General features: G+C 43.7%; 1 protein-coding gene across 4 annotated transcripts in view; it reads left to right on the forward strand.

Moving 5' to 3' along the window:
• Nucleotides 1-27,655, forward strand: part of lratb.1 (lecithin retinol acyltransferase b, tandem duplicate 1) — a 253,628-nt gene that overhangs the window by 29,640 nt on the left and 196,333 nt on the right. For 3 of the 4 annotated variants that reach the window (XM_038792045.1, XM_038792044.1, XM_038792047.1), the window contains exons 4-5: nt 2,816-2,946; nt 8,143-8,231. In XM_038792045.1, coding sequence (XP_038647973.1) covers nt 2,816-2,946; nt 8,143-8,231 — 220 coding nt within the window. The remainder of the gene's footprint in view (nt 1-2,815; nt 2,947-8,142; nt 8,232-27,655) is intronic. The other variant, XM_038792046.1, reaches the window with a different exon arrangement.

Consider the following 27,655-nt stretch of genomic DNA (forward strand, 5'->3'; position numbering starts at 1 on the left):
TCCAGGGTTGAAAGGATTGGCTTATGAGAGACTGAGTAGACTGGGAGTATAGCCATTGGATTTAGAAGAATGAGGGGGAACCTTATAGAAACATATAAAATTATGAAGAGACTAAATAAGATAGAAGTAGGGAGGTTGTTTCCACTGGTGGGTGACACTAAAACTAGGGGGCATAGCCTCAAAATAAAGGGGAGCAATTTTAGGACTGAGTTGAGAAGGAACCTCTTCACCCAAAGGGTTGTGAATCTGTGGTATTCCTTGCCCAGTGAAGCAGTTGAGGCTACCTCGTTGAATGTTCTTAAGGCCAAGATAGATAGATTTTTGAACAGTAAAGGAATTATGGTGGGTGGACAGGTAAGTGGAGCTGACTCCACAAAAAGATCAGCATGATCTTATTGAATGGTGGAGCAGGCTCGAGGGGCCAGATGGTTTACTGCTGCTCCTAGTTATTATGTTCTTCATAGAATCCCCACAATGCAGAAGCAGGCTATGCGGCCCATCGAGTCTGCACCGGCTCTTGGAAAGAGCACCCTACTTAAGCCTACACCTCCACCCTATCCCTGTAACCCAGTAACCCCACCTGACCTTTTGGACACCGAGAGCCAATTTAGTATGGACAATCCATCTAACTTACGCATCTTTGGATTGTGGGAGGAAACCGGAGCACCCGGAGGAAACCCACACAGACATGGGGAGAAGTGCAAACTCCACACAGTCACCTGAGGCCAGAATTGAACCCGGATCCCTGGAGCTGTGAGGCAGCAGTGTTAACCACTGTGCCACAGTGCCGTCCACATGCCCATGTTCTTATGACTTGGCATTCCATTCTTAAAATCTTAAATAACACTAAAAGAAAAATATTTATCGACTGTCCTAATCTGTTCAAAGAAGGTCCATAGATAGCAGACAAATTTTCAACCAATCTTTCATTTTGGGACACTTAAAACCATTGTCCTACATATATAACTTTTCTTTTCATGGAACTCTTTGAGAAATTTCTGAAGCCTGTTGTGCGCTCCCGCTCCTAATGCTTCTGCTTCACAGTGATGTCTTGGATCCTCTTTCACTTTAATGAATACGATTATGTTCCTCCATAAACAAATTCAAACAAATACAGTGAAAAACAAGACACATCTGGCATTAACAAATAACATCTCTTAGAATGCACTAAATACTGACTGATTTTTTTTTAGAGTGACAATTACAATGTGCATAAATTCTGAACTGAATTTCACTCTAACAAAATAATGATATTTGAACATTGTTGAAAAATTGTTTTGTTGAAGCTTTTTGTCTTGCACTCATCAGGACAATTGCAAGAATACCAATGTTAGGAAAGATTACAACTTTATACTGTAGAAAAGAGGGTGCTGATTAGTTGACAATGGAATCTGGTAGAGATGAGGCCATTGAAAATGCACCAGTTAATGGTGACTGACAGTTAACTACCAAGCATTGTTTTAAGATTTAAACCAGGTAGCTTGACACTGATTGGTCAAGGCATTGCCCTGAGGAATGAACCAGTGAATGGCTTTCAATTCTTTTGTTTAGCTAAAACAGGCGTAACATATTCTTGTGGGATACTGGTTACCCTGGTCAGATCATTTTGCGCTGTACATTGCGCAAACTGATGAACAGGGCTAAGGCTGTAGTTGTCATCCCTGAAAAGTCTACCTCATTACGTTTGCAAGACATGGGACTCGATTCTCCATTTGAGAGACTAAGTCCCCGTGCCGGCGTGAACACGGTGGTGTTTTATGCCAGGCAAACTGACCACTGATTCCCTGTTCGGCGGCTGGTGGGGGGAAGCAGCCAGGCAACGTAGATCTCCCAGCTCTAGCTGCCGATATGGTCTGCAGAATTGCCAGGTCTGCAGCCGCACATGCACACAGCGGGGCCCTGCAGCGGTCATGCCGTGCTTCATGGCGGACGCAGCCCGCGGACCCGGACTGCAAAAATAATACCACCCTTCGGCCGCACACGCACCCCAGATTGCCCCCCTGCAGTGCCCCCAGCCCCGATTGAAGCCTGTGGATCGGCCTACCCCCGACTGTGGCGGTGCTGGACTGAGTCCGCAGCCGCCACGCTGCGTTCCCGACGAGTGAGACCTCACGTGTCCCACGCTGTCGGGAGCTTGGCCGGTCCTGGACGGAGTAATGGCCTGAGGCCGTGGATAAGTTTTGCAGCATACTCCTAGAGTACGTTGCTTTTCAGGGGGCAGAGCTTTAAATCAGAAAGTCTTAGGTTCATGCAACTCTATAACAGAGTCCATAATCTTAGCTGCATTTTTAGGATAGCTGCATGAACATGCTTCCTGATGAAGTAGGTGTAAAATATCCCATGGCACTATTCAAAGAAATGCAGGAAGTTCTACTTCATTCCCTGACAGTGGCTTGGATGTGCACACACATGGATATCGAACAAGAAGACGAAATCGGTCTCAACCATGAAATGAAAAATGAAAATCACTTATTGTCACGAGTAGGCTTCAATGAAGTTACTGTGAAAAGCCCCTAGTCGCCACATTCCGGCGCCTGTCCGGGGAGGCTGGTACGGGAGGCTCCACAGTAAGATACTTGACCGACTCTCACCATCTCATTTCCCAATTGAAGAAGTCCCAAAAAGATAAAGAGTCGGGGTAGCAGGCAATTCTGAAAGAAAAAAGGCAACACATTTTAGAAGAGGAAAGAGGGGAAATAAATCAAAATGACAATCAATAAAACTTTATTTTATTTTTGAACATTTGAAATTGAAATTTTTGAACATGTTTTAAAATCAAGTCCACAAATTAAAACCTAATTTTTGTTTACTTCAGGTATCCGTGTAGTATGCAATGCTGGAGGTGTAAACCCTCACGCCTGTGCTGCTGCTCTACAGGGGGTAATTAAGAAAGCAGATTTGGACGTGAAGATTGGAGTTGTGACAGGAGATGATCTAATGTTGATGGTATGTCGAAAGTGTGTGTTCTTTAATAGTACATCAACCAGAAAATATATCAAATGGTTTCTCCTGTACAATTATCTCCAGTGTTGACAATTTTAAAATGTAATAACCATGATGTACCATGACACTAATTGTTCAATAACCAGCTTTATTATAATTAGTATTTGTTTGGTTATCTGTAAAGAGTATGTGACCAAAATTAAGAATAGATTCTAGCATTGATGTACGGCTAAAAGACCTGTAGGTATCCGTGGGTACATCCTTTGTGAAATGAAGGTGGTGCACATAGGTGGCGTTTCCCGACTATGCCCACAGCCAAAATCGTCTGGTCCTGCCGAAAGTCAGACATTTTGCTGACCTGCCACATCCCTCCATCCACAACGGGGCTGGAAAATCCCAGCATCCGCCACCTCCTTTCTCCTCCCCACTGCAAATAGCTTGTCCTTTCCTGTGCTGCCGTTGTTCAATCTCACTGCCATGCTGTAAGGCAAGGAGGGTGGCAGCTATAGCATCCACGACTGGGGCAAGTGGTCTGACCAGAACCCATAAAATCAAAACCAACACCTTCCTCCTGTGCAGCACCATTGTTGACTTCACCAACTCTAAATAGCAGTAGATACTCACAGCATGTCTATAAACTCAGAGCCAGTCAGTCAGCAACTAATCTGAAATCAGTTGATGATCCTTTAAATAGTGCCAGTAGGGGTTCTTTCGATCCTGCAAGTTCAGCTGTTTGTGTTTAAAAGAGGGCGTTCACTGGAGGGGTATGGTTTTAAAGGGCAGTGACTGCTTCAAATCTCTCCACTGTCGGACATCACAAACTGCCTACTCTGCAAACTTAGAGCGCAGAGCCCATGTTAACACCAGCACAAAAATAGCATCCGGGGGTTGTAGTCTTTATAATGGGCAACTAAAGCACCAAAACTATAGGCACCGTGCATCTGAAATTTGCAGCCAGACACTTTACATAGAACATAGAATTTACAGTGCAGAAGGAGGCCATTTGGCCCATCGAGCTTGCACCGGCCCTTGGAAAGAGCACCCCATTTAAGCCCAGAACTCCGCCCCACACCCGTAACCCAGCAACCCCACCCAACCCCTTTGGACACTAAGGGCAATTTAGCATGGCGAATCCACCTAACCTGCACATCTTTGGACTGTGGGAGGAAACCCACGCAGACACAGGGAGAACGTGCAGATCCGCACAGACAGTGACCCAAGCCGGGAATCGAACCTGGGACCCTGGAGCTGTGAAGCGACAATGCTAACCACTGTGCTACCGTGCTGCCCACAATGACCATTATTATTATATTCCTAATATTGAAATAATGTAAAGATTGAAGCCTTCCTAAATAGTATTGTTTGAAATAAAAGTAGAATTTCCTTTTCTCTTTAACCTTTTTGACAAAAACATTTCATATCTTCAGCATTATGAACTTTTTTTAAATTTCCTTGAATATATTTAGCTCGCAGGATAAATATTTCACCATGACAAACATTTCCAGCATTTCCTTTTTAAAATTCCAATCAACTATTGTATACAGACAGGAAGCAATATTACACAGATGTTATGCTTCCAGCAACACAGAGAACTGGTGTGCTTTTAAGTGTGTTCTTCCTCTTTGTAGCAAAAATAGTATGCTATAATTTTCACCTTATTTTCAGGAGTTTAAAGCATAATAAGGTGGCCTTCTTCACACATCAGTAAACTGAAGAAATGTGGGTTTAGTCACTCTTAACAAACAGCAGATGAAAGCATTCCACTAAATTGAGCACTCAGTGCTTCTATCCCAGGAGCAATGTATTTCAGTTTTCAACAGCATTATTAGCTGCATCATTAAATGAGGTATGTGCCGATGGCAATGAAGGAAACACATAACAGCAGTAACCCCACAGGCTTATTTCTAGCAGATGGACATGCCCAGTTTGTGTTTCATTTGATAGATTGACAGCCCATCACTGTAAATGTTACATATCCAGAGTTGATCAGGTACTTTCTCCGTTCTTTTGAAGTATATTTTTAGATGGATTAGTTGAGCCCATTGTTCCTGTCAATTCACTTGGATCAGAGCTGGTAGTTGAGGAGTATCAAGTGACAGTCAAGTCCTAACTGTGCAGATGAGAAAACTGATCTTAGATAGAATGTTCAGATGGATACTTGCTGACCACAACCCATTAAATTCTGACAATGAACCAAACAATTAAGTTTATCCTTTATTTCACCAAGCAAATAGAAAGATTGGCCCCATCCTGTGTCCTATCTGTCACGATCTCACAGGGCTCTTGCCAAATAGTGTTTCCAGAGTATTGAAGGGTCTGCTGCCTCTCTCTTTTCCTGATGTGATTGTTACTTGATCTCCATTCAGAATTAATTGATCTCCATTTAGAATTAATTGATCTCCATTTAGAATTAATTTCTGCATTATAAATTGAGATGAGTTATAGTCTGTCACAGCATAATAAAGTTGCATTAGGTTTTGTATTTAAAGATTTAATTTAGGTGGATGGATTATCAACCTTTTGTTCTTACGGCGCTGTGGACCTGGGTTCAATTCCAGCCCTGGGTCGCTGTCCATGTGGAGTTTTCATGTTCTCCTCGTGTCTGCGTGGGTTTCATCACCCCCACAAACCAAAGATGTGCAGGGTAGGTGGATTGACCACGCTAAATTGCCCCTTAATTGGAAAAAAATAATTGGGTACTCTAAATTTTTTTTAAAAATTAACCTTTGGTTCTTTAGCAACATTTAAGAGGCACCTGGATGGATACATGAATAGGGAGGAAATAGAGAGGTACTGACCGAGTAAGGGCAGAACGTTTTGTTTTAGTTGGGGCATTGTGATCGGCACAGGGCTGGAGGGCCGAAGGACCTGTTCCTGCGTTGTACTTTTCTTTGTTCTTTTGGGTACTGTTGCACATTTTTATATAGTTGTAAAGGGCTGGATTCTTCTGCCCCACCCACTGCAAGACCACCATGGGCCGGACACAGACCATGTAAAGATTCATTGACCGCGGGAATTTCCGGCCAGAGAATCCCGCCCAAAATTTAGGTTACTAATGAGACTGTTGAAGTAAAATCCATTTGTTCATCTAAACCCCCTTTGCTGTACTTTTCCGGTTTAGTTTACACTCTGAACTGTTGCTGTTACATCCAGTGTACTATTGTACAGTTGTTGCATTAAATTTCCATTGCCATTTGCCTAAGCCATAAAATGGCCGTATGCAGTTTTCTGTTCTTGACAATTTCACTTCCTAGTTTAGTTTGATCTGTAAACATGGAGCCAATTCCCTCCATTTTCAAACATTTAGTTACACTATAAAAACTGCATTCTCATTTTCTAAGGAAGCCACACACTGACCATTTGGACTGAATTCTAAAACACCGTAGCCTGGCATGGGAACTGTCAGTGGGGGAAACCTGCTGCTCTTTCCTGAAAACATAAACTTGTAAGGAGAAATTCCTTGGTAAATTTCAGCTTAACTACCATAGGATATATCCCTTTAACTGTCAAAAGCCAGAAATATATTTGTAAACTGACAAAGAGCTACAAGTTTATGTTACGACTTGGAAACCACAAGAGCACAAGAGTAATGTATACAGATTGAAAAGATTAAAAACATTGGCCGTGAATTTCTGGGCCCTTCACCGTGGACACAAATCCCATTATGGTCACTAACTCTCGTGAGAGGGAGAGGGCCACAATGGGATTTGCAGCAGCAATATCTCAGTTTACACAATTGCTGCCAGGGTCGTCGATTCCCCCCCCCCCCCCCCCCCCCCCCCCAAAAACCAATATGACCTAATGCCAGTAGGAATCACCACTGGTTTCCAAAAAAATGGAAGCCAGTCGTGATGCCCACGCCAGGGACTCAAAAGTGAATATAGCTCCTGGATGGTGAAGGCCATGTCCCTCATCACCCAAAGGCTATACCCAGCTTTGAATGTTCCATTGAAAAGCCTCCAGGGAACAGCATAGTGGGGGTTCTCATTGTGGCCGGTGGGGGGACAATGGAGGGTAGGGGATCATGCCCTGATGTCAACGATGATGGGGGTTGGGGAATGATACCCATTGCCAGTAATTGCAAGGGGAAGGGGCTGACCTAAACGTTGTGTGGTGGGGGGGAAGGTTGCCCCTCTGTCGTTTAGGGTTGGGGGTCGATCTCTATTGTGCTGAGCTTGCTGGCTCTATCAGTCGCTGATGGAATGACGGCGTAAAATATCCTCCCCTGCTTTTTTTTGAGTGTCAGAAGATCTAGAGTGAAAACCTGGCTGTGTTGTTCGGGGGAAACACATGGGTTTTCAGTCAGGACCTGACACTGCCATTTTCTTTGGGAACGTCTGCCCATGTGACCTGGATAAAGGATCCAGAGTTCCCCAAATTCAATAGAGACTTGAAATAATGGGCCTCCATCAGAATGACAAGTTACACAAAATTTTAAATATCTCCTAGAAGTTTTATTATATATTTCGGATGTGATTTTATATTGAAATTGTTTCCATTACAATTAAAGAAGAAAATATGTTTATAGAATGCTTTTCACAACTTTGGGATGGCCTAAAGTACTTATGTCCTTGTTAGTGATGTACTTTTAATGTATGGTCACTGTTCTAATGTAGAGCTACCTTCTCTCCTCAGGCTTTCTTTGTTCAAGTTAATTTAAATTGATCAAAAATGAATTTAAAAATGCAGAGTTAGCTGTCACATATTGCATCAGTATTAATGAGTGTAGAGAAATCTGTTGCCTCCTAATACCATAGCTAGAAAATCTTGGCATTTTGTACAGTACAGCAGAGGCCCGTTTGAGTCTGCACTGACAAAACTACATTAAGTTTACACTAATCCCACTTTCCAGCGCTTGGTCCATAGCCTTGAATGTTATGACATTTCAAGTTCTCATCCATGTACTTTTTAAAGGTTGTGAGGTTCCCCACCTCTACTACCCTCCCAGGCGGTGCATTCCAGATTCCCACCACCCTCTGGTGAAAGGATTTTTCCTCAAATAATTTGCCTCTCTACGACTTGTTACTACCAATCAGGGAGTCAAGACCAAGTGCAGCCTTTAGGTGAAGTGGGGATAGAGGTGGGGGATAATTGAATCATGGTGCATAAATGTAATTCAGTTTCTAATTGGGGACAAAAGAGCACTCTTTTTGCAGCTAGCAATGATGGATTGTAAGCACCTTTTTATCTTTTCGCTAGAAAGACTTGCTGAAAGAAGCGGGCATCACAGACATGGATAGCGGAAATCCTTTCCCTGCAAGTGTTCAAAGTATGAATGCATATATAGGGTATGTATTTATTGTCGATATGAAACCCAGGATTAAATGCTGTATGTACTTTATCCCTTTTTTTTATCAAACTGCAGAACAAGTTAAAATTTACACTTGCAGTTCAGCATGAGCTAACACAATGTCAGTGCAAGTTGAAGCTGTTCATCTGAATTCAGAGAAGTCTTTGTATCAACATTTTAGAAATATACCTCAATGAATAACAGTACACTGACAGAAGTGGATTTTGTACCATTGGGGAAGATGTGTGGCTTGGTGGCTAAGTGCGCCAGGGACCCGTGTTTAATTCTGGCCTTGGGTGACTGTGTGGAGTTTGCACATTCTCCTCGTGTCTGTGAGCGTTTCCTCCGGGTGCTCCGGTTTCTTCCCACAGTCGAAAGATGTGCAGGTTAGGTTGATTGGCCATGCTAAATTGCCCCTTAGTGTACAAAGATGTGCACGTTAGGTGGGGATAGGACGTGGGAGTGGGCCTAGATCGGGTGCTCTTTCAGAGGGTCAGTGCAGGGGCGATGGGCTGACTGGTCTCCTGCACTTGAGGGATTCTATGATTCTATGTGGACAGGCGCAAGTGATATTATTAAAGTCAAAAAGGCAGCCAGAATTTAAACTATATAGGTCGATGGGTTGTATGTAGTAGCGTGCCCTGGTGTCTATGTTGAAACGCATAACTGATTTAGAGCCAGGTACCAGTAGAGTGACATTGATCTTTGCCAAAATGCGTAGAGTCAGCATAGTGGAAGATCGGGCATGATTCGCTGGTTCGCCAGCCGCGTATTTCCCGGCGGCGCATTGTTCACTGGCGGCAGGATTCTCTGCTGTTTGTCAATAGGATTTCCCATTGAAGCCACCCACACCGCCAGGAAACGCAGGGCCAGGGGTGCGCTGCCAGCGGGAAAAGAGAATGCCAGCCCAGAAATCTAGGGATACAGAAATATAGATCTTAGAACATATGAGTGCAGATGGGAAAGACAAGGCAAATGTAATTTCAGGTTGTGTATATAAATATTGGATATAAGAATAAAATTGAATTTACAAATAAGAGAAAGAACTTGCTTTTATACAGTGGCATTCATTTACTCACAATGTTCCAAAGTGTTTCATTGCCAATTAATTACATTTGAAGTGCAGTCACTGATGTTATGTAGGCAGATATGGTATCCTATTTGCATACAGCGAACTCCACAAACAGAAAATGGGACCATTAACTCATTAATATATTTTTTTGGCCATATTAGTTGAGTAACATATATTGCCACAAGACGCTGAGAGTATATCCTTCCTTTCCATTGAATTGTTTGATTGTATTCTGGTTAGTTCTGAACTGTGTTGTCCACCTGACATCTGTCATTTACATCCATTTTTTGCTTATATCTTAATACCTGTCTGGTTCATGAGCCAGCGACCTCTCGATTTGTTTGCCCTACCTTTCCCCCACATGGAAGTATACCTCAATTGCACCTGAATTATCTCCTTTTGTTGTTCCATTGAAGTTTTGCCTGCCAATTTTTCATCCCAATTTATCTGGCCCATATCCATTCTTGTCTATGGCCCTGCCCCAGCCAATGAATTATTTTAAATCTGGATTTCTTTCTTGTCCATTTCCAGTTAACCTAAACCTAATTACATTATGATGTGGAGATGGACTGGGGTAGGCACAGTAAAAAGTCTTAAGTTCAACAGGTTTGTTTTGAATCACTAGCTTTCGGAGCACAGCTCCTTCATCAGGTGATGTAACATTGTAAGCAACAAGTCAGAGCTAAGCAATTCCACAAATAAGCTTTGCACTCCTGTCACATCCAGCTGTGAATGGAGAATTAAACAGCTCACTGTAGGAGGAGGCTTCACAAATATCCCCCGTCCTCAATGATGGAGGAGCCCAACACATGAATGCAAAGGATAAGGCTGAAGCATTCGCAACGAATTTCAACCCAGAAGTGCAAAGTGGATGATTTGTCTCTGCCTTCTGCGGAGGTCCCTGTATCACAGAGCCAGTCAACAGCCAATTGGATTCACTTCACATGCTATCAAGAAGTGGCTGACGGTACTGGATCCTGCACAGACTATGGGCCCTGATAATATTCCGGCAATACTACCGAAGACTTGTGCTCCAGAACTTGTCATGCTCCTAGCCATACTGTTCCAGTACAGCTATGTTACTGGTATCAGCGCAGTAATGTGTAAAATTGCCCAGGTATGTCTTGTACACAAAAAGCAGGACGAATCCCACCAGTCAATTACCGCCCCATCAGCCTACTCATCAGTAACGTAATGGAAGGGATCACTCACTTAGCAATAACCAACTCAGTTTGGGATCCGTGAGGGCCACTTAGCTCAAGACCTCATTACAGCCTTGGTTCAAACAAGGACAAAAGAGCTAAATTCCAGAGGTGAGGTGAGGGTGACTGCCCTTTACATCAACTTAGCAGTTGACACAGTGCGGCATCAAAGAGCCCTAGCAAAACTGGAGTCAGTGAAAATCAGGTGGAAAACCCTTCTCTGGTTGGAATCATACATGATCACAAAGGATGATGGTTGTGCTGTTTGGAGGTCAGTCAGCTCAGTTGCAGGACATCACTGCAGGAGTTCTTCAGGTAGTGTCCTAGGCTCAACCATCTTCAGCTACTTCAACAATGACCTCCCTTCCATCAAATGGGGATGTTCGCTGGTCACTGTGCAATGTTCCGCGCCATTTATGACTCCACAGTCCATGTCCATGTCCAAATGTGGCAAGACCTGGACAATATCCAGGCTTGGGCTGACAAGTGGCAAGTAACATTTGCATTACATAAGTGACAGACAATGACCATCTCCAACAAGAGACAAGTCAACCATTACGCCTTGACATTCAATTGAATTACTATTGCAAAATTGACTACCACCAACATCCTGAAAATTACCATTAATCAAAAACTCAACTGGACTAGCATATAAATACTGTGGCTACAGGACAGGTCGGAGGATTTCTGCAGCAAGAAACTCACCACCTGACTCTCCAACGTCTGTCCACCATCTGCAAAGCACAAGTCAGAAATGTGATGGAATACTTTCCACCTGCCTGGATGAGTGCAGCTCCAACAATGCTCAAGGTTGACACCATCCAGGATAAAGCAGCCCGCTTGTTTGGCACCCATTCCACAAACATTTGCTCCCTCCACCACTGACGCATAGTAACAGCAGTGAGTACCATCTCCAAGGTGGACTGCAGGAACTCATCAAGTCTCCTGCAGCAGCATCTTCCAAACCCACGACAACGACCATCTAAAAGGATGAGATCAACAGATACATAGGAACATCACCTGGAGGTGCCCCTTTAAATCATACATCATGCCGACTTGAACTATATCACTGTTTCTTGGGCTGGTTTAGCCAGTGATGCCCACATTTCATAAATAAAAAAACAATCTAAGTACTCTGCTATAAATTCTTGAATTATTAGTTTCTGACAATTTCCCTCTGACAGATGTTAAGCTAACTGGCCGACAGATTCCTGCTTTTTGTCTCCCTTTTTGAATAAAGGGGTTACATTTGCTACTTTCCAATCTAATGGGACCATCCCCAAATCTGGTGTAAAGTCAATGCATCAACTATCTCATTTGCCACTTCTTTTAAGACTCTAGTTTGAAGTCCATCAGGACCCATGGACTTGTTAGCCCACAATTCCATCAATTTTCTCAGTACCACTTCCCTGGTGATCGTAATTTTCTTGAGTTCCTCCCTCCCGTTTCCTGATTTAGTTATTTCTGTGATGTTATTTTTTTAATGAACAATGATGCCAAATTATTTTTCATTTTATCAGCCAGTTCCTTATTAATTCCTGACTGTTTCTATTGGACCAAAGCTCACTTTGTTAACACTTTTCGTTCTTCAGTATCTGTGGAAAATCTTACTGCCAGTTTCAGATTTCTGGCTAGCATTCTTTCGTCCTCTAATTTCTTCCTCCTAATTGAACTTAAGAGTAATTCTTTGCATTTTTTATATTCTGTCTGATCTTCCGACTTGCCACCCCTCCTTCCCTGATTATATGCTTTTTATTTGCATTTGATAATTATCATTTGTAACTTTTTTAGTTAACCGCAGGTGGTGGATCTTCCCCTTGGAATTTGTATTTCTCATTGGAATGTATCTATCCTATGTATTCTGAAATATTCCTTCAAATGTCTGATACGGCATCTCTTTTGACTTATTCCTTAACCTAATTTTCCATCAGCTAGATCTTCTTTCATGCCCCCAAAACCGGCCTTACTTATGTTTAAGATGCTGGTGTTTCCCCTTTCTTCTCTCCCTCAAACTTCAATTATATTATGATTGCTGCTGCAAAGAGGCATCTTCACTATGAGGTATTAATTAATTCTATGTCATTGCACAATACTAGTTCCAGTATAGTCTGCTCTTGCATGGGCTCCAGAACATGTTGTTCTAATAAACTATCCTGAAAACATTAGATTAATTCCTCAACTAAGCTACCTTTGCCCCTCTGATTTTTCCACTCTATATGTACGCTAAAATGCCTCATAATCATTGTCATACTTTTCTGCCAAGCTCCCATTATTTCTTCCTTTATACTCTTGCTTATGGTCTGGGTATTGGTAGGGGACATGAATATCACAAGTGATTTACTGCATTTATAATTTCTCATTTCTACCCAAACTGCTTCTGCATCTTGGTTTCCCGTAGGTAGGACATCCATCTATATTGTGCTAATACCACCATTAATTAACTTTCCCTATCTCACATCCCTGCTGACTGCCATCAGTTGTTGGTAAAATGCTGGAATCTGCTAGCAAGGAGGTCTTAACAATGCTCTTAGAAAAGTTTTGTATGATTTATATGATAGGAACAAGTCCTGGTTTTACTAAAGGTGCAGTCTATATGTCAAATGTATTAAGAGTTTTTTAAGGATTTAACTAGTAGGTGAGATAAAGGGGGATAGTAGATGTAGTATAAGGTGCCACAGAAATGATTAAAAGGCAAAATAAAGGGTCATGAAGTTGGGGTAACATGGATTGAGGATTGGTTACGATAGCAATCAGAAACTGGGGACATGGAGAGCATTTTCACGTTGGCAGGCAGTGAATAGTCGAGGACCGCAACAGTCAGTGCTGGGGCTTCAGTTATTTACAATCCATAACTTGAAGAGAGTAACATATGCAAGTTTACTGATGATAAAAGGCTTGGTGGAAAGGTAAGCTGTGGGGAGGATATGGAAACTGTGCAAAGAGACATGGACAGGTTAATTGAGTGGGCAACAAGATAGCAGGTGCAGTATTATTTAGGAAAGTGTGAAGTTATTTACTTCGGTTGTCAGAATAGAACAGTAATATATTTTTGAAGAGATGATAAACTTGTAAGTGTTGGTGTTCATCGGGACTTGGGAGTGCTGGGGCAAGGAATGCAGAAAACTGGCAAGCAAATAGATTTAGATTTCAATTTATTGGCATGTGTATCGAGGTAGTGAAAAGTATTATTCTGCGTACAGTCCAGGCAGATCGCTCCATACATGAAAAATATAGGATGTACGATAGATATACAAAGTAACTACGTAGACATCGGATGAGAGGTTATATTAGTGTTAGAATTAAGGTTTAAAAGGTTAGAACAGTTATAAAAGATGTAGGAAGAGGACCTGTGGGGGAGAGCTTGCAGAGAGTTGCCACACTCCGGTGCCATCTTGCTTTTCTTTAGAGCAAGCAATTAGAAAGGCAAATGGCATGTTGATATATGTTGCAAGAGAATTGGAGCACAGAAATAAAGATTTGCAAGATTTTGTTTAGACCACATCTTGAGTACTGGGTGCAGTTTTGGACTCTACATTTAAGAAAGTATGTACTTGCATTGGAAGCGGTATCACACAATCACATAATTGTTACAACGCAGAATGTCCCCTTCGCAGCTTCACCCAGCTCTCAGCGATATTTGCCTGAGCTGTGACACTACAATGGCCTGACTCAGATTGTACAGTGAATGATAGTGATGCCCAGCTCTCAGGGGCCCGGATTGGCATTGGGACATTTAATCTCCTAAAGATCCGGAAGGTGTCCCAACAGAGATGATAAGGAGATCTCTGAGGAGATAGAGCATCCTGAGGGTGTACTATGATGTGAATCCTACTCGCTATCCACCACTGTAGATTCATACAACTCAGTGGGTCCTGCATTAGAAATAGCAAGGCTGTCATCTGGCATTTGCCATTATGTCTGCTTTCTGAGGAAGAGTAGCGAATTGCATGGAGAATCAGTCAAAGCCGGCCATTGAATGTATCGAGACCAATGACCTTCACAATCAGATTTCTCACAACCAAAATATATTCCAGAGAGGTAAGAGGGATAACAAACATCCATGGCTAAGCAAGGAGGTTAAGGACATTATAAAGACCATACTAAGATACACCATGTTGCAAAGGCCAGTGGCAGGATGGAAGATTGGGAAACTTTCAAACAAAGAGTTACCAAAAATATAATAAAAAGAGCCTCAGGAAATAACGAAAGAAAGCTAGCGCAAAAGATCATAAAGGATAGCAAAAGCTTCGAGAAGTACATAAAAGGTAAGGAGAGTTGTTGAAGTGAATGTTCGTCCCTTAGAAAATAAAACCAGAGAGTTAATAGTAGGGAACGCAGAATTGGCGCAGATGCTAAATCAACATTTTTCCTCAGATTTCATGGTGAAGGACACTAGTACCATCCCTTTAGAAACAGGCAATTCAGAGGGAATAGAAAGGATGGAACTTAGAAAATCAGCATCAATAGGGGAAAGTACTCAAACTATTGAAGGCAGAAAAGTCCCCAGGGTCTAATGGCCTACATCCTAGGGTGTTAAAGGAAGTGGCAGCAGAGATAGTAGATCCATTGGTTATAATATTCAAATATTCCCTGGCCACGGGAAAGGTTCCAGTGGATTGGAAAAATGCTAATGTAATGCTCTTATTCAAAAAGGGAGGTAGAATTTGGGAAAATACAGACCAGTTAGTTTAACGTCTATTGTTGGGAAATTGAGAGAAGCCATTATTAAGGAAGTAATATTAAGACATTTGGAAAGTCAAAATGCAATCCATCAGAGTAAGCATGGTTTTATGACGGGTAAATTATGTCTGACTAATTTGCTGGAATTCTTCGAAGATGTAACAAGCCATGTGGATAATGGGGATCCTGTAGATGTAGTATAGCTGGATTTCTGAAAGGCGTTTGATACGGTGCTGCACAGAAGGTTAATACATAAGGTCAGATCACATGGGGTTAGGGGTAATTTACTAGATTAGAAAGAAGAATGGCTGAAGGATAGAAGACAGAGAGTCAGGATAAGTAGGTCTTTTTCTGGATGGCAAGATGTAACTATTGGGGTGCCACGGGATTCAGTCCTTGGGCACAACTATTTACAGTCGATATTAACGACTTGAAGAAAAAATGAAAATCGCTTGTCACAAGTAGGCTTCAATGAAGTTACTGTGAAAAACCCCTAGTCGCCACATTCCGGCGCCTGTTCGGGGAGGCTGGTACGGGAATTGAACCGTGCTGCCTGCCTGTCTTAAAAGCCAGTGATTTAGCCCAGTGTGCTAAACCAGCCCTGTAAACCCCGTAAACCAATCTAAACCAGACTTGGATACAGAGATGGCCAAATTTGTAGATGACAGTAAAATCGGTGGTACAGCAAGTTGCAGTGAGGAAAAGGATATCAATGGATTAGGAGAGTGGGCCAAAATGCGGCAGATGGATTTAATGTGGATAAGTGTGAGGTCATCACTTTACTTTTGATCGGAAAAATGGAAAGGCAACTTGTTATATAAATGGGGAGAGACTTCAGGGATCTGGGTGTTCTCGTGCATGAGTCACAGAAAACTAGTATTCAGGTACAACAGGTAATAAAGAAAGCAAATGGAATGTTGGCATTTATAGCTAAAGGAATAGAGTACAAAGGTAAGGAAATTCCCTTTCAGTCCATGCCCCACTCCTCCTTTTACTACCCTGTAACTTTTTATATGCCAATTGAAGCCTTTTGTATTTGTTTATATGCTAGTAGAGTACCTAACTCATTTTTCCAAATAAGGGGCATTTTAGCATGGCCAATCCACCTAGCTTACATATTTTTGGGTTGTGGGGGCGAAACCCACACAAACACGGGGAGAATGTGCAAACTCCACACGGACAGTGTCCGCCCTAGTTTATTTTTGCTTCTCTTATTTGTTTTCTCATATTTACTCCGAACCTCCTAAATTCAGGCTGATCTTCAATTGTGTGATCAACTTGATATCTGTCTTGCACATTCTTTTCTGTTCCTCTCTTCAACCTATTTGGCCTTCGAGAAGATGGGGCTGTGAGCAGAATAGACTCCGAGAACGAGGCTGTAAGTGGTGTGGTTGCAGAAGGCTCAGGCCCCGAACAGTGCGTTGACAGGGACCGAGGCCCTGAGCCAAGCAGTCACAGAGGCTGAGGCCCTGAGCCAAGCAGTGACTCTGGGCGAGACTGCAAGTGGAGCGGGCACTGAAACAGAGACCATGGGCGCGATTCTCCGCTGCCCAGGCCGGGTGGGAGAATCGCGGGAGGGCCGCTCTGGCCCCCTCCCCCGTGATTCTCCCACCCCCCCCCCCCAAAATGGCGTGTCGCGTTTTGCGACACGCCACTCGGAGAATCGCGGGTCGCCGTTTTTCACAGCCACCTGCAACTCTCCGGCCCGGATGGGCCAAGCAACCTGCCGTTCCCGACGGCAGCAACCACACCTGGTCGCTGCTGGCGTGAACATGCCGCCAAAGGTGAGTTTGTGGCGTGTGTGGGGGGGGGGGGGGGGGGGGGGTGGGGGGGGGGGGGGCGGAGAGGGGATTGAGCACCACGGCCGTGCTCGGGAAGGGACTGGCCCGCGATCGGTGCCCACCAATCGTCGGGCCGGCATCTCCAAGGGAAGCACTCTTTCCACTCCGCCTCCCTGCAAAATCAAGCCGCCATGTCTTGCAGGGCAGCGGAGGGGATGACGGCAACCGCGCATGCACGGCTGACGTCATTAGACGCCGCCGGCCGCGTCATTCTAGGCGGCCGAGAACGCCGCTCCTAGCCCCCCCCCCCCGGGATAGGGGGCGAGGAGTGGCCTCCGATGCCGTCGTGAAACACTTCGGGTTTCACGATGGCGTCGGGTGTTGCGGAGAATTCCGCCCCACGAGGAAGTGGACGCTGTGGTTCAGGCTGTGAGCAGGGCATTTTGTTCAGAAAGCCTGAGGTATTCAGTCTTGCTCCCTCGCACTCTCTCTCCCGCTCTTTTTTGCTATTTCACTCTAACGTTTTTATGCTCTGTTTCATGCTCTCTTGCCTTTCTCTTTTTTTCTCTCTGAGTCTGTAATTGGAGCTGGAAGAAGCATTCACATCGATAATCACAACACATCAAGGCATGTAGGTTAAACTGTGGATAAAAATTTTATTTAATATAAACAGCCTTAATACAAGCTAGATCAATTAATTACGAACTAAAAAGTAAACTTTTTAAAAATAAATTTAGAGTACCCAATTATTTTTTTTCCAATTAGGGGCAATTTAGCATGGCCAATCCACCTAACCTGCACATCTTTGGGTTGTGGGGGTGAAGCCCACACAGACACGGGGAGAATGTGCAAACTTCACGTGGACAGTGACCCGGGCCAGGATTCAAACCCGGATCCTCAGCATCGTGAGGCAGTAATACTAACCACTGTGCCATGTGACGCCCCCTGAAAAGTAAACTTGATTAAATACATAACACATTCTTATTTTCTACATTGTATATTATATAAGTAAAACAATATAAAAATAAGATAATCTACATATAACTTCTTTGAGAAACAGAAATTGGTTTAAAAACTTGAATAAGAGGGATCAATAGTGAGGGAGAGAGGTAAATGAAGATGGTAATACCAGCACAAGGGAAGGAGCTGGTGAGCATTTTGTTTAAGTTGTTTCTGTTCAGTTAGTTTAATAATGTCAGTCAGGGAACATTTATGTTGACATCCTTCTATCTATGGGAGAGGAAGGACACAGCAAACAATCCATTCAGGTGGAGTGTCTTCATTCGATGCCCCTTTGCTGATGGCTGAGAAGCCAATTCTGAAGAAGCAGGCTCTTCCACAAGTGCTGAACGTGAAGCTGCCAAGTACATTTTCCAGTTTGTTACTTTCACCAAATGATGCTGACTGCTCTTCCATCAGAGGATTGCCACAGGGAGATGAGAGGCTGGATTCTGTTTCTGAGGCAAAGTGCGGAGGATCTGTGCCATTTTACATGAAAAATATTGGCGGCACCCCGTCACCGGATTGCTAGCAGCCGTGTCGCATAAAACACCCGGCTTCCACGATATAAACGGCTAGAGAATTGCCAGGTCCGTGGCCGCACATGCATACAGCGACGACCTGTAGCAGTTGCCCCGTAAAACATGGCGCCGGCCGTGCACGGAGCCGACCTGCCAGATATTGTCTCCCTGCCCCCCCCCCCCCCCCCCCCCCCCCGGCCAGCCGCCGCCGCGCCGGGTTCCCGACCACTGAGACCATACGTCAAACGTGCGGTCAGGAACTCGGCACATTAGGGGTGGAGAATCAGGGGAGGGGTTTCAAGTGATGCGCTGAGGCCATCCCAACAGCGTTCAGCACGTGAGGCGATGACGCGTTTCGGAGGGCGCTGCGCATAAGAAACCTGTCAAACAAACGGGCCACTCCCGATTTCGGCATCAAAAGGGATTGTCCGCCCGATTGTCGATTACGACATTGGCGTCGGGGAATGAAGACTCTCACCCGAGAAATCTGAGGCTGTTACTGGCAATTGTCTATCGTTACTGATTCTTTATTGTGAAGCCTGAGGGGACAGCAGGGTTTGTTTTTCCAATTGTGGTGGGTGGGCTCTGAAGCATCGCACCAGGTCTCTGATGATCTTACTCCCCATCTCGTTGCTGTCACCACTCGTTTATCCTCGTTGCTGGTCTCATGCTCGCTGCTCTCACTGCTTTATCTTCCCTGCTGATCTGAAGCTCGCTGCTGTTGTCGCTTATTTTTCCTTCCTGCTAGTCTCTGCAACATTTATAAAATAAGAACATGTAATAATTATTTACAGCCTGGAAAAGAACAAGAAATCACCTGGAACAAAAACACTTGGGGCCAATTGCTGGGGGTTGAGAAAAAATTTTCCTGGGTGAATTAGAACCAATGATTGGTGGCAAAACTGTACAGAACAGTAGTCCCTTTTAGAGATGAAGTATTTTGGATACCATCAGTGTTAATTCGCACAAGAAGGAAAAGCAGGACAACTAGTTGAGCTCCCTGATGACAAAAGAGCTAGAGTGTAAAATTAAGTAGAAATAGTATAGTTATTTGCCAGCTTAAAAATAAGGTGAAAAGCAAAATGAATGTAGGAACATGAGAGGTGAATTGACAAAGGAAATAAGAAGAGTAAAGAGAGAATATGAGAAGAAACTGGTAGCTAAATTCCTAGGGAATCCAAAGAACATCTATGGACATGTGAATAGGAAGAGTGAGCTGATTTGTATCAAAAAGGGGATTTATGCATGAGAAAGGACATGGCTGAGGGACTAAATGGGAGCTTTGATCGGTCTTTAACAAGGAAGAAGATGCTGTCAAAGCCGTTGTGAAAAAGGAGGTTCTTAAGCCACTGGATGAGCTTAGAATTGTTAGAGGAGATATTTGATGGACCGGTTGTACAAAAGTTGATAAATTACCAGGATGCACGAGCTATGATTATTCAAAATTCCTTAGATTTAGGAACAGTCGTATCAGATTGGAAGTTGGCAAATGGTAGACTGCTATTCATGAAAGAAGGGAGAATACTCAGTGTTTTAGGTGGCCAGGTAACCTAACATACAAACATATGAAGATGTGAATTAGGAGCAGCAGGTGGCCATTGAGCCCCTCCAGTCTGTTCCTCCATTCAAATAATATCATAGCTGATCTGACTGTAACCACAACGCCACATTCCCAGCGATTCATGTTCCTACTTATCAAGAATCTATCTAAATATTTTCAACAACTTTACTTCACCTGCCTTCTGAGGATGAGTGTTCGAAAGACACACCACTCTCTGAGAGAAATAATTTTCCTCATCCTCGCCTTAAATGGGCAATGGTTGCACAGTGACTAGTTCTGTTGCTTCATAGCTCCAGGGTCACGGGTTCGATTCCCGGCTTGGGCCACTGTCTGTGTGGAGTCTGCATGTTCTCCCCGTGTCTACGTGGGTTTCCTATGGGTGCTTCGGTTTCCGCCCACAAGTCCCAAAAGACATGCTGTTAAGTAATTTGGACATTCTGAATTATCCCTCTGTGTATCCGAACAGGCACAGGAATGTGGCAACTAGGGGCTTTTCACAATAACTTCATTGCATTGTTAATGTAAGCCTACTTGTGACAATAAAGTTTATTATTATGTTTAAATAGTGACATCTCATTCTAGATTCTCCCACAAGTTAGAGAACAAACCTGTTGGACTTTAACCTGGTGTTGTAAGACTTCTTGCTGTGCTCACCCCAGTCCAACGCCGGCATCTCCACATCATGCCCACAAGTGGTACATACTTTCCACATCCACCCTGTCAAAACACCTCAGGATCTTTTAAGTCGCTTCTTGCTCTTCTAAATTTCAGCAGATGCAAATTAGCCAGTCTAACCTTTCCACATCAGACAACCCACGCAATCCAAGTATTAGTTTAGTGAACTTTCGCTGAATTGCTTTGAATGCATTTTCAATCTTCTATGAATAAGGAGACCAATGCTTTTATTTTATGTCTTTATGACAGAGATAGATAGGTTCTAGATTAATAGGGAGATTAGGGGTTATGGGGAGAAGGCAGGAGAATGGAGATGAGAAACATATCAGCCACGATTGAATGGTGGAGCAGACTCGATGGGCTGAATGGCCTAATTCTGCTCCTTTGGTCTCAAGATGTTTTAATTTGGTGCGGAGTGGGGATAATGTGGGGCGTTCAGCCAAGGAAAAAAAATTTAAGACATTCACTAATAAATCCAATAAGGAATTGAGGAGAAAGTGAACAATGTTGTCCTTGGCCAAGATGGAAGTGGGAGGGAGGAGGCTTGTGTGGATTATACATGCCAGCACAGATTAGTTGGGCAGAATGACATGTTTCTGTGGAGTAAATGTAAAAGCACAGGCAGGGTCATCTAAGGAGTGATAGATTCCCAGAGATTACAGGGCAAGATCTATTATAGCAAAAGCAGAGAAAAAGATGATGTAGTGTTTAAACGGGAGGGTTTAAACTAGTATGGCAGGGGGGTGGGTACCAGAGCAATAGGTCAGAAGGTGAAAACATTGAGGGAGAACAAGGGATGGAGAGTATGGATCTAAGGAAGAGCAGACAGGGAGATGTTGCTGAAAACAGCAGGTACGGTGGCCTGAAGTGCATATGTTTTAATGGAAGAAGTATAACGGGTAAGGCAGATGAACTTAGAGCTTGGATTAGTACTTGGAACTATAATGTTGTCGCCATTACAGAGACCTGGTTGAGGGAAGGATAGGACTGGCAGCTAAACGTTCTAAGATTTCGATGTTTCAGGCTGGATAGAGGGGGATATAAAAGGGGTGGCGGAGTTGCACTACTGGTTGGGGAAAATATCATAGCTATACTACAGGAGGACACCTCAGAGCGCAGCGAGGCTCTATGGGTACGGATCAGGAATAAGAAGGGTGCAGTCACAATGTTGGGGGTTTACTACAGGCCTCCCAACAGCCAGCGGGAGATAGAGGAGCAGATAGGTAGACAGATTTTGGAAAGAAATAAAAGCAACAGGGTTGTTGCGATGGGAGACTTCAACTTCCCCAATATTGACTGGGACTCACTTAGTGCTAGGCGCCTGGATAGGGCAGAGTTTGTAAGGAGCATCCAGGAGGGCTTCTTAAAACAATATGTAGATAGTCCAACTAGGGAAGGGGCTGTATTGGACCTGGTATTGGGGAATGAGTCCGGCCAGGTGGTAGAAGTTTCTGTAGGGGAGCATTTCGGGAACAGTGACCACAATTCAGTAAGTTTTAAAGTGCTGGTGGACAAGGATAAGACTGGTCTGAGGGTGAATGTGCTAAATTGGGGGAAGGCTAATTATAACAATATTAGGCGGGAACTGAAGAACCTAGATTGGGGGAGGATGTTTGAGGGTAAATCAACATCTGACATGTGGGAGGCTTTCAAATGTCAGTTGAAAGGAATTCAGGACCGGCATGTCCCTGTGCAGAAGGATAAATACGGCAAATTTCGGGAACCTTGGATAACGAGAGATATTGTAGGCCTCGTCAAAAAGAAAAAGGAGGCATTTGTCAGGGCTAGAAGGCTGGGAACAGACGAAGCCAGTGTGGAATATAAGGAAAGTAGGAAGGAACTTAAGCAAGGAGTCAGGAGGGCTAAAAGGGGTCATGAAAAGTCATTGGCAAATAGGGTTAAGGAAAATCCAATGTCTTTTTACACGTACATAAAAAGAAAGAGGGTGGCCGGGGAAAGGGTTGGCCCACTGAAGGACAGGCAAGGGAATCTATGTGTGGAGCCAGAGGAAATGGGCGAGGTACGAAAGTGACGTTTAAGGGGCATCTTGACAAATACATGAATAAGATGGGAATAGAGGGTTACAGACCCAGGAAGTGTAGAAGATTTTAGTTTAGACGGGCAGCATGGTCAGCACAGGCTTGGAGGGCCTAAGGGCCTGTTCCTGTGCTGTACCTTTCTTTGTTCTTTGTACTAAATGAATACTTTCCATCAGTATTCACCAAAGAGAAGGAATTGGTGGATGTTGAGTCTGGAGAAGGGTGTGTAGATAGCCTGGGTCACATTGAGATCCAAAAAGACGAGGTGTTGGGTGTCTTGAAAAATATTAAGGTAGATAAGTCCCCAGGGCCTGATGGGATCTACCCCAGAATACTGAAGGAGGCTAGAGAGGAAATTGCTGAGGTCTTGACAGAAATCTTTGGATCCTCACTGTCTTCAGGTGATGTCCCAGAGGAATGGAGAATAGCTAATGTTGTTCCTTTGTTTAAGAAGGGTAGCAAGGATAATCCAGGGAACTACAGGCCGGTGAGCCTTACGTCAGTGGTAGGGAAATTACTGGAGAGAATTCTTCGAGACAGGATCTACTCCCATTTGGAAGCAAATGGACGTATTAGCAAGAGGCAGCACGGTTTTGTGAATGGGAGGTCGTGTCTCACTAACTTGATAAGAGTTTTTCGAAGAGGTCACAAAGATGATTGACGCAGGTAGGGCAGTGGATGTTGTCTATATGGACTTCAGTAAGGCCTTTGACAAGGTCCCTCATGGCAGACTGGTACAAAAGGTGAAGTCACACGGGATCAGGGGTGAGCTGGCAAAATGGATACAGAACTGGCTAGGCCATAGAAGGCAGACAGTAGCAATGGAAGGGTGCTTTTCTGATTGGAGGGCTGTGACTAGTCGTATTCCGCAGGGATCAGTGCTGGGACCTTTGCTGTTCGTAGTGTAAATAAATAATTTGGAGGAAAATGTAACTGGTCTAATTAGTAAGTTTGTAGACGACACAAAGGTTGGTGGAATTGCGGATAGCGATGAGGACTGTCAGAGGATACAGCAGGATTTAGATTGTTTGGAGACTTGGGCAGAGAGATGGCAGATGGAGTTTAATCCAGACAAATGTGAGGTAATGCATTTTGGAAGGTCTAATGCAGGTAGGGAATACACAGTGAATGGTAGAACCCTCAAGAGTATTGACAGTCAGAGATCTAGGTGTACAGGTCCACAGGTCACAGAAAGGGGCAACACAGGTGGAGAAGGTAGTCAAGAAGGCATAAGGCAAGCTTGCCTTCATTGGCTGGGACATTGAGTATAAGAATTGGCAAGTCATGTTGCAACTGTATAGAACCTTAGTTAGGCCACACTTGGGAGTATAGTGTTCAATTCTGGTCGCCGCACAACCAGGAGGATGTGGAGGCTTTAGAGAAGGTGCAGAAGAGATTTCCAAGTATGTTGTCTGGTATGGAGGGCATTAGCTATGAGGAGCGGTTGAATAAACTCGGTTTATTCTCACTGGAACGACGGAGGTTGAGGGGCGACCTGATAGAGGTCTACAAAGTTATGAGGGGCATAGACAGTGGCTAGTCAGAGGCTTTTTCCCAGGGTAGAGGGGTCAATTACTAGGGGGCATAGGTTTAAGGGGCAAGGTTTAGAGGAGATGAACGAGGCAAGTTTTTACACAGAGGGTAGTGGGTGCCTGGAACTCGCTGCCGGAGGGGGTGGTGGAAGCAGGGACGATAGTGACATTTAAGGGGCATCATGACAAATACATGAATAGGATGGGAATAGAGGGATACGGACCCAGGAAGTGTAGAAGATTTTAGTTTATACGGGCAGCATTATCGGCACAGGCTTGGAGAGCCAAAGGGCCTGTTCCTGTGCTGTACCTTTCTTTCTTCTTTGTTTCTTTGTAATCCCCGAACAGCCAAGATTGCAGTCATGTTTCAGTGTTCCTTCTTGATCAATATTCCTTTCTCCTGTTTCCTGAAATGAATTAACTGGGCACCGTTCTCTGTTACACTACTCCGGCAGTGCAGTGTTCTTCGTATTTAATTTACAGTGCAACATTTACGATAATTATAGAAATGCAATAAATTGTTTAGAGTAAAGAAGAATGATTAAAAATGGTAATTCCCATTAACTTCCCTCTGTTCGGCTCTTAGACTTTCCAGTGTGGGCCAGTAGTCTGTTTAATCCAATTGTCCTTTTCCCAGTTGCCTGCGTAACGTGGCTTGAATCCCTGCCTTCCAGATTTTGATGTGCACAATGGAGCGTTCGAGGAAGCGCATGGTGGCTGACGGGCCTTGTCTTTTCTCCAGTCCTTACCTCTCATGAGCTGCTCTGACGTCCAACCAAGACTTCATTTTCTGAATAGAATACTTTAAAAATGGTCTCCGAGCTGAGGGAGTGACTGCTAATCTGTGCTCAATTCTCACCACTGCACGGGTATGGTATCCATGAAAGTCTGATGGGATTCATGCTATGTCCAACGAGGTTTCACTATCCATCCCTTTCACGTTGGGGAAATTCACGGGCTCTAATTGAGAGATCACTGTCCATTGTGAGTCCCTCAATGTCACTAATCAGTGAGTGCTGGTCCTCCCTTCTCTCTGGATTTTGGTATATTGGTACATGGAGACAGAGGAGACTTCACCAGTAGATGGTTCTGTCATCAGCACTGGTACCCAGACTAATTTCCTCTATTTTAATTCGGCCTTCAATGTCAGAAAGACTCATAACTGGAGGATGTTCCACCAGTGGTTGAGGTGCCAACTTTAACCGCTCGAGTATCCTGCTGTGCCTCGCACCTTCCCTGTTCGCCAGTAGTGGTGATGTTCAAAGATCTTGTTGGCTGCTTTGAATTATCTGATCTTGGGCCGCTTCCCTCCAAAGCAGCCGATTTTTGCTATCTGTCAGCAGGTTGTGAGACTCGGCTCCTCTTCATCTCTAATGTCAGATTGGTCGACGGGAACTTCCATCTTCCCACCTTCTATGGCTGGCTCAGCAGACACAATTACAACTCAGGAACTTTGACCGTTGTCACATTGTACCTGATCTCCACCGTGGGCAATTTCTTTACTCTCTGGCTTTTCCATTTCAGCAATCATTGTTGAGATGGAAATGGAATGAACTGCTCCATGTATTTTTCCATTTGCCCAACAATATGCAATCCACATAGTCACGATCATTGTTCAGAGTGCCTGGATATGATGTTCACTCTTAGCAATCGTTTTCCGTCTGAGCAGTTGGCAGGTAGAACGCTAAATCAATGGTAAACATTCTGTCAACAGCTAGTTAAACTGGGTAACTATGGAAATGGGTGATACGGGATAACGTAAACAAACATGGTCGGTACCGTGACAACGCGGGACTCTGACACAATAGCATCATTCCCGACAGTGTCACGGGGATTCATAATTTCCCAATTTAGAGAATCAAATCAGGAAACAAAGTCCAAAGTGTAAGACACAGTAGAAGAGAAAAGTGAAACTTTTTTCTACAGAACAATTCACCATTACCGCATTTCCCAAAGGACAGCCAATGAGTTACTTCATTCAAATGTCTGTTGTGATTCAGGATTGTAAGTGAAAAAGGATGGAAATAATGGAGATGGAAGATGAGATCATCAGTTTTGGCATCATAGAATTTAACCATCAGCAACAACTGAACAAGCTGGTGTGGGGGCTCTTTTTCTTGAGGGGTAGCAATCTGATAGATGTCTCTAAAATTATTATAATGATTTGTAAGGTAGATATTGCAAACGTGTTTCCACTTGTCCGTGTGATCAGAACTAGGCAGCTTTAAATGTATGATAGTTGCAAATAAGTCCAATGAGGCAAGTATGGAGAAAGCTTCTTATCCAGAGAGTGCTGAGAATGTGGAACTGTCCACCACTGGGCATGGTTGAGGCGAACATGCGTTTCAGGGAAGCTGGATAAACAGATGGGGGAGAAGGAAGAGAAAGAGATGCTGGCCAAGATTTTGGGTCCGCTTTTGCTGTTGACGTAATGAAATCCTGCCCTTCTGGGCAGGAACCTCATTTAAATAAATGAAAATCTCATTCAAGGGCTCCTCGCCATTTGTTCTCCCCACATTGGGTCCTCCCCTGTTGGCGAGGTTTATAACAAGAGTTCAAAAATGAGAACAGGCAAGAGAACACAATGGGTTGCACAGTTAAGTAGGTAAGTGGTTAATTTAATATATAAACACCCATAATATAAGGTGGATCAATTATTTAATTAAAAACTAAAAAGTAAACTTAATTAAATACGATTTGTATTAAGATTTGTATTTATATAAGTAAATATAAAATATAAGTCAATCTACGTCTAGCTCTGTCTAGATAGAGAAATTTTTTTCCAAACTTTGTTGAATTTGAGTGTTCAATAGTGAGGGAGAACAAGCTTCAGGGAGAGAGGTAAATGAAGATGGTGAAACCAGCACAAGGGAAGGTGCTGTTTGGGGGATAGCCAGTTAACATTTTGTTTAAGCTCTTAATATTGTTTCTGTTCAGTTATTTTAATAATGTCAGTCGAGGAATATTTGTGTTGACATCCTTCTATCTACGGGAGAGGATGGACACACAACAAACAATCCATTCAGGTGGAGTGTCTTCATTCGATGCCCCTTTGCTGATGGTTGAGAAGCCAATTCTAAAGAAGCAGGTTCCTCCACAAGTGCTGAACGTTAAGCTGTCAAGTACATTTTCCAGTTTGTTACTTTCACCAAATGATGCTGACTGCTCTTCCATCAGACGATTGCCACAGGGAGAGGAGGTGCACTGAGGCTGTGACTGGCAGCTCAATTGTCTATTGTTTATTGTGTAGCCTGAGGGGACATCAGGGTTTGTTTTTCCAATTGTGGTGGGTAGGCGCTGAAGCATCACACCAGCTCTCTGATGATCTTACTGCCGTCAGACTCCTTTATCGTCACTGTT

This window comes from Scyliorhinus canicula, chromosome 3 (genome assembly GCF_902713615.1).
Source record: "Scyliorhinus canicula chromosome 3, sScyCan1.1, whole genome shotgun sequence".
In the NCBI taxonomy this organism is placed as follows: Eukaryota; Metazoa; Chordata; class Chondrichthyes; order Carcharhiniformes; family Scyliorhinidae; genus Scyliorhinus; species Scyliorhinus canicula.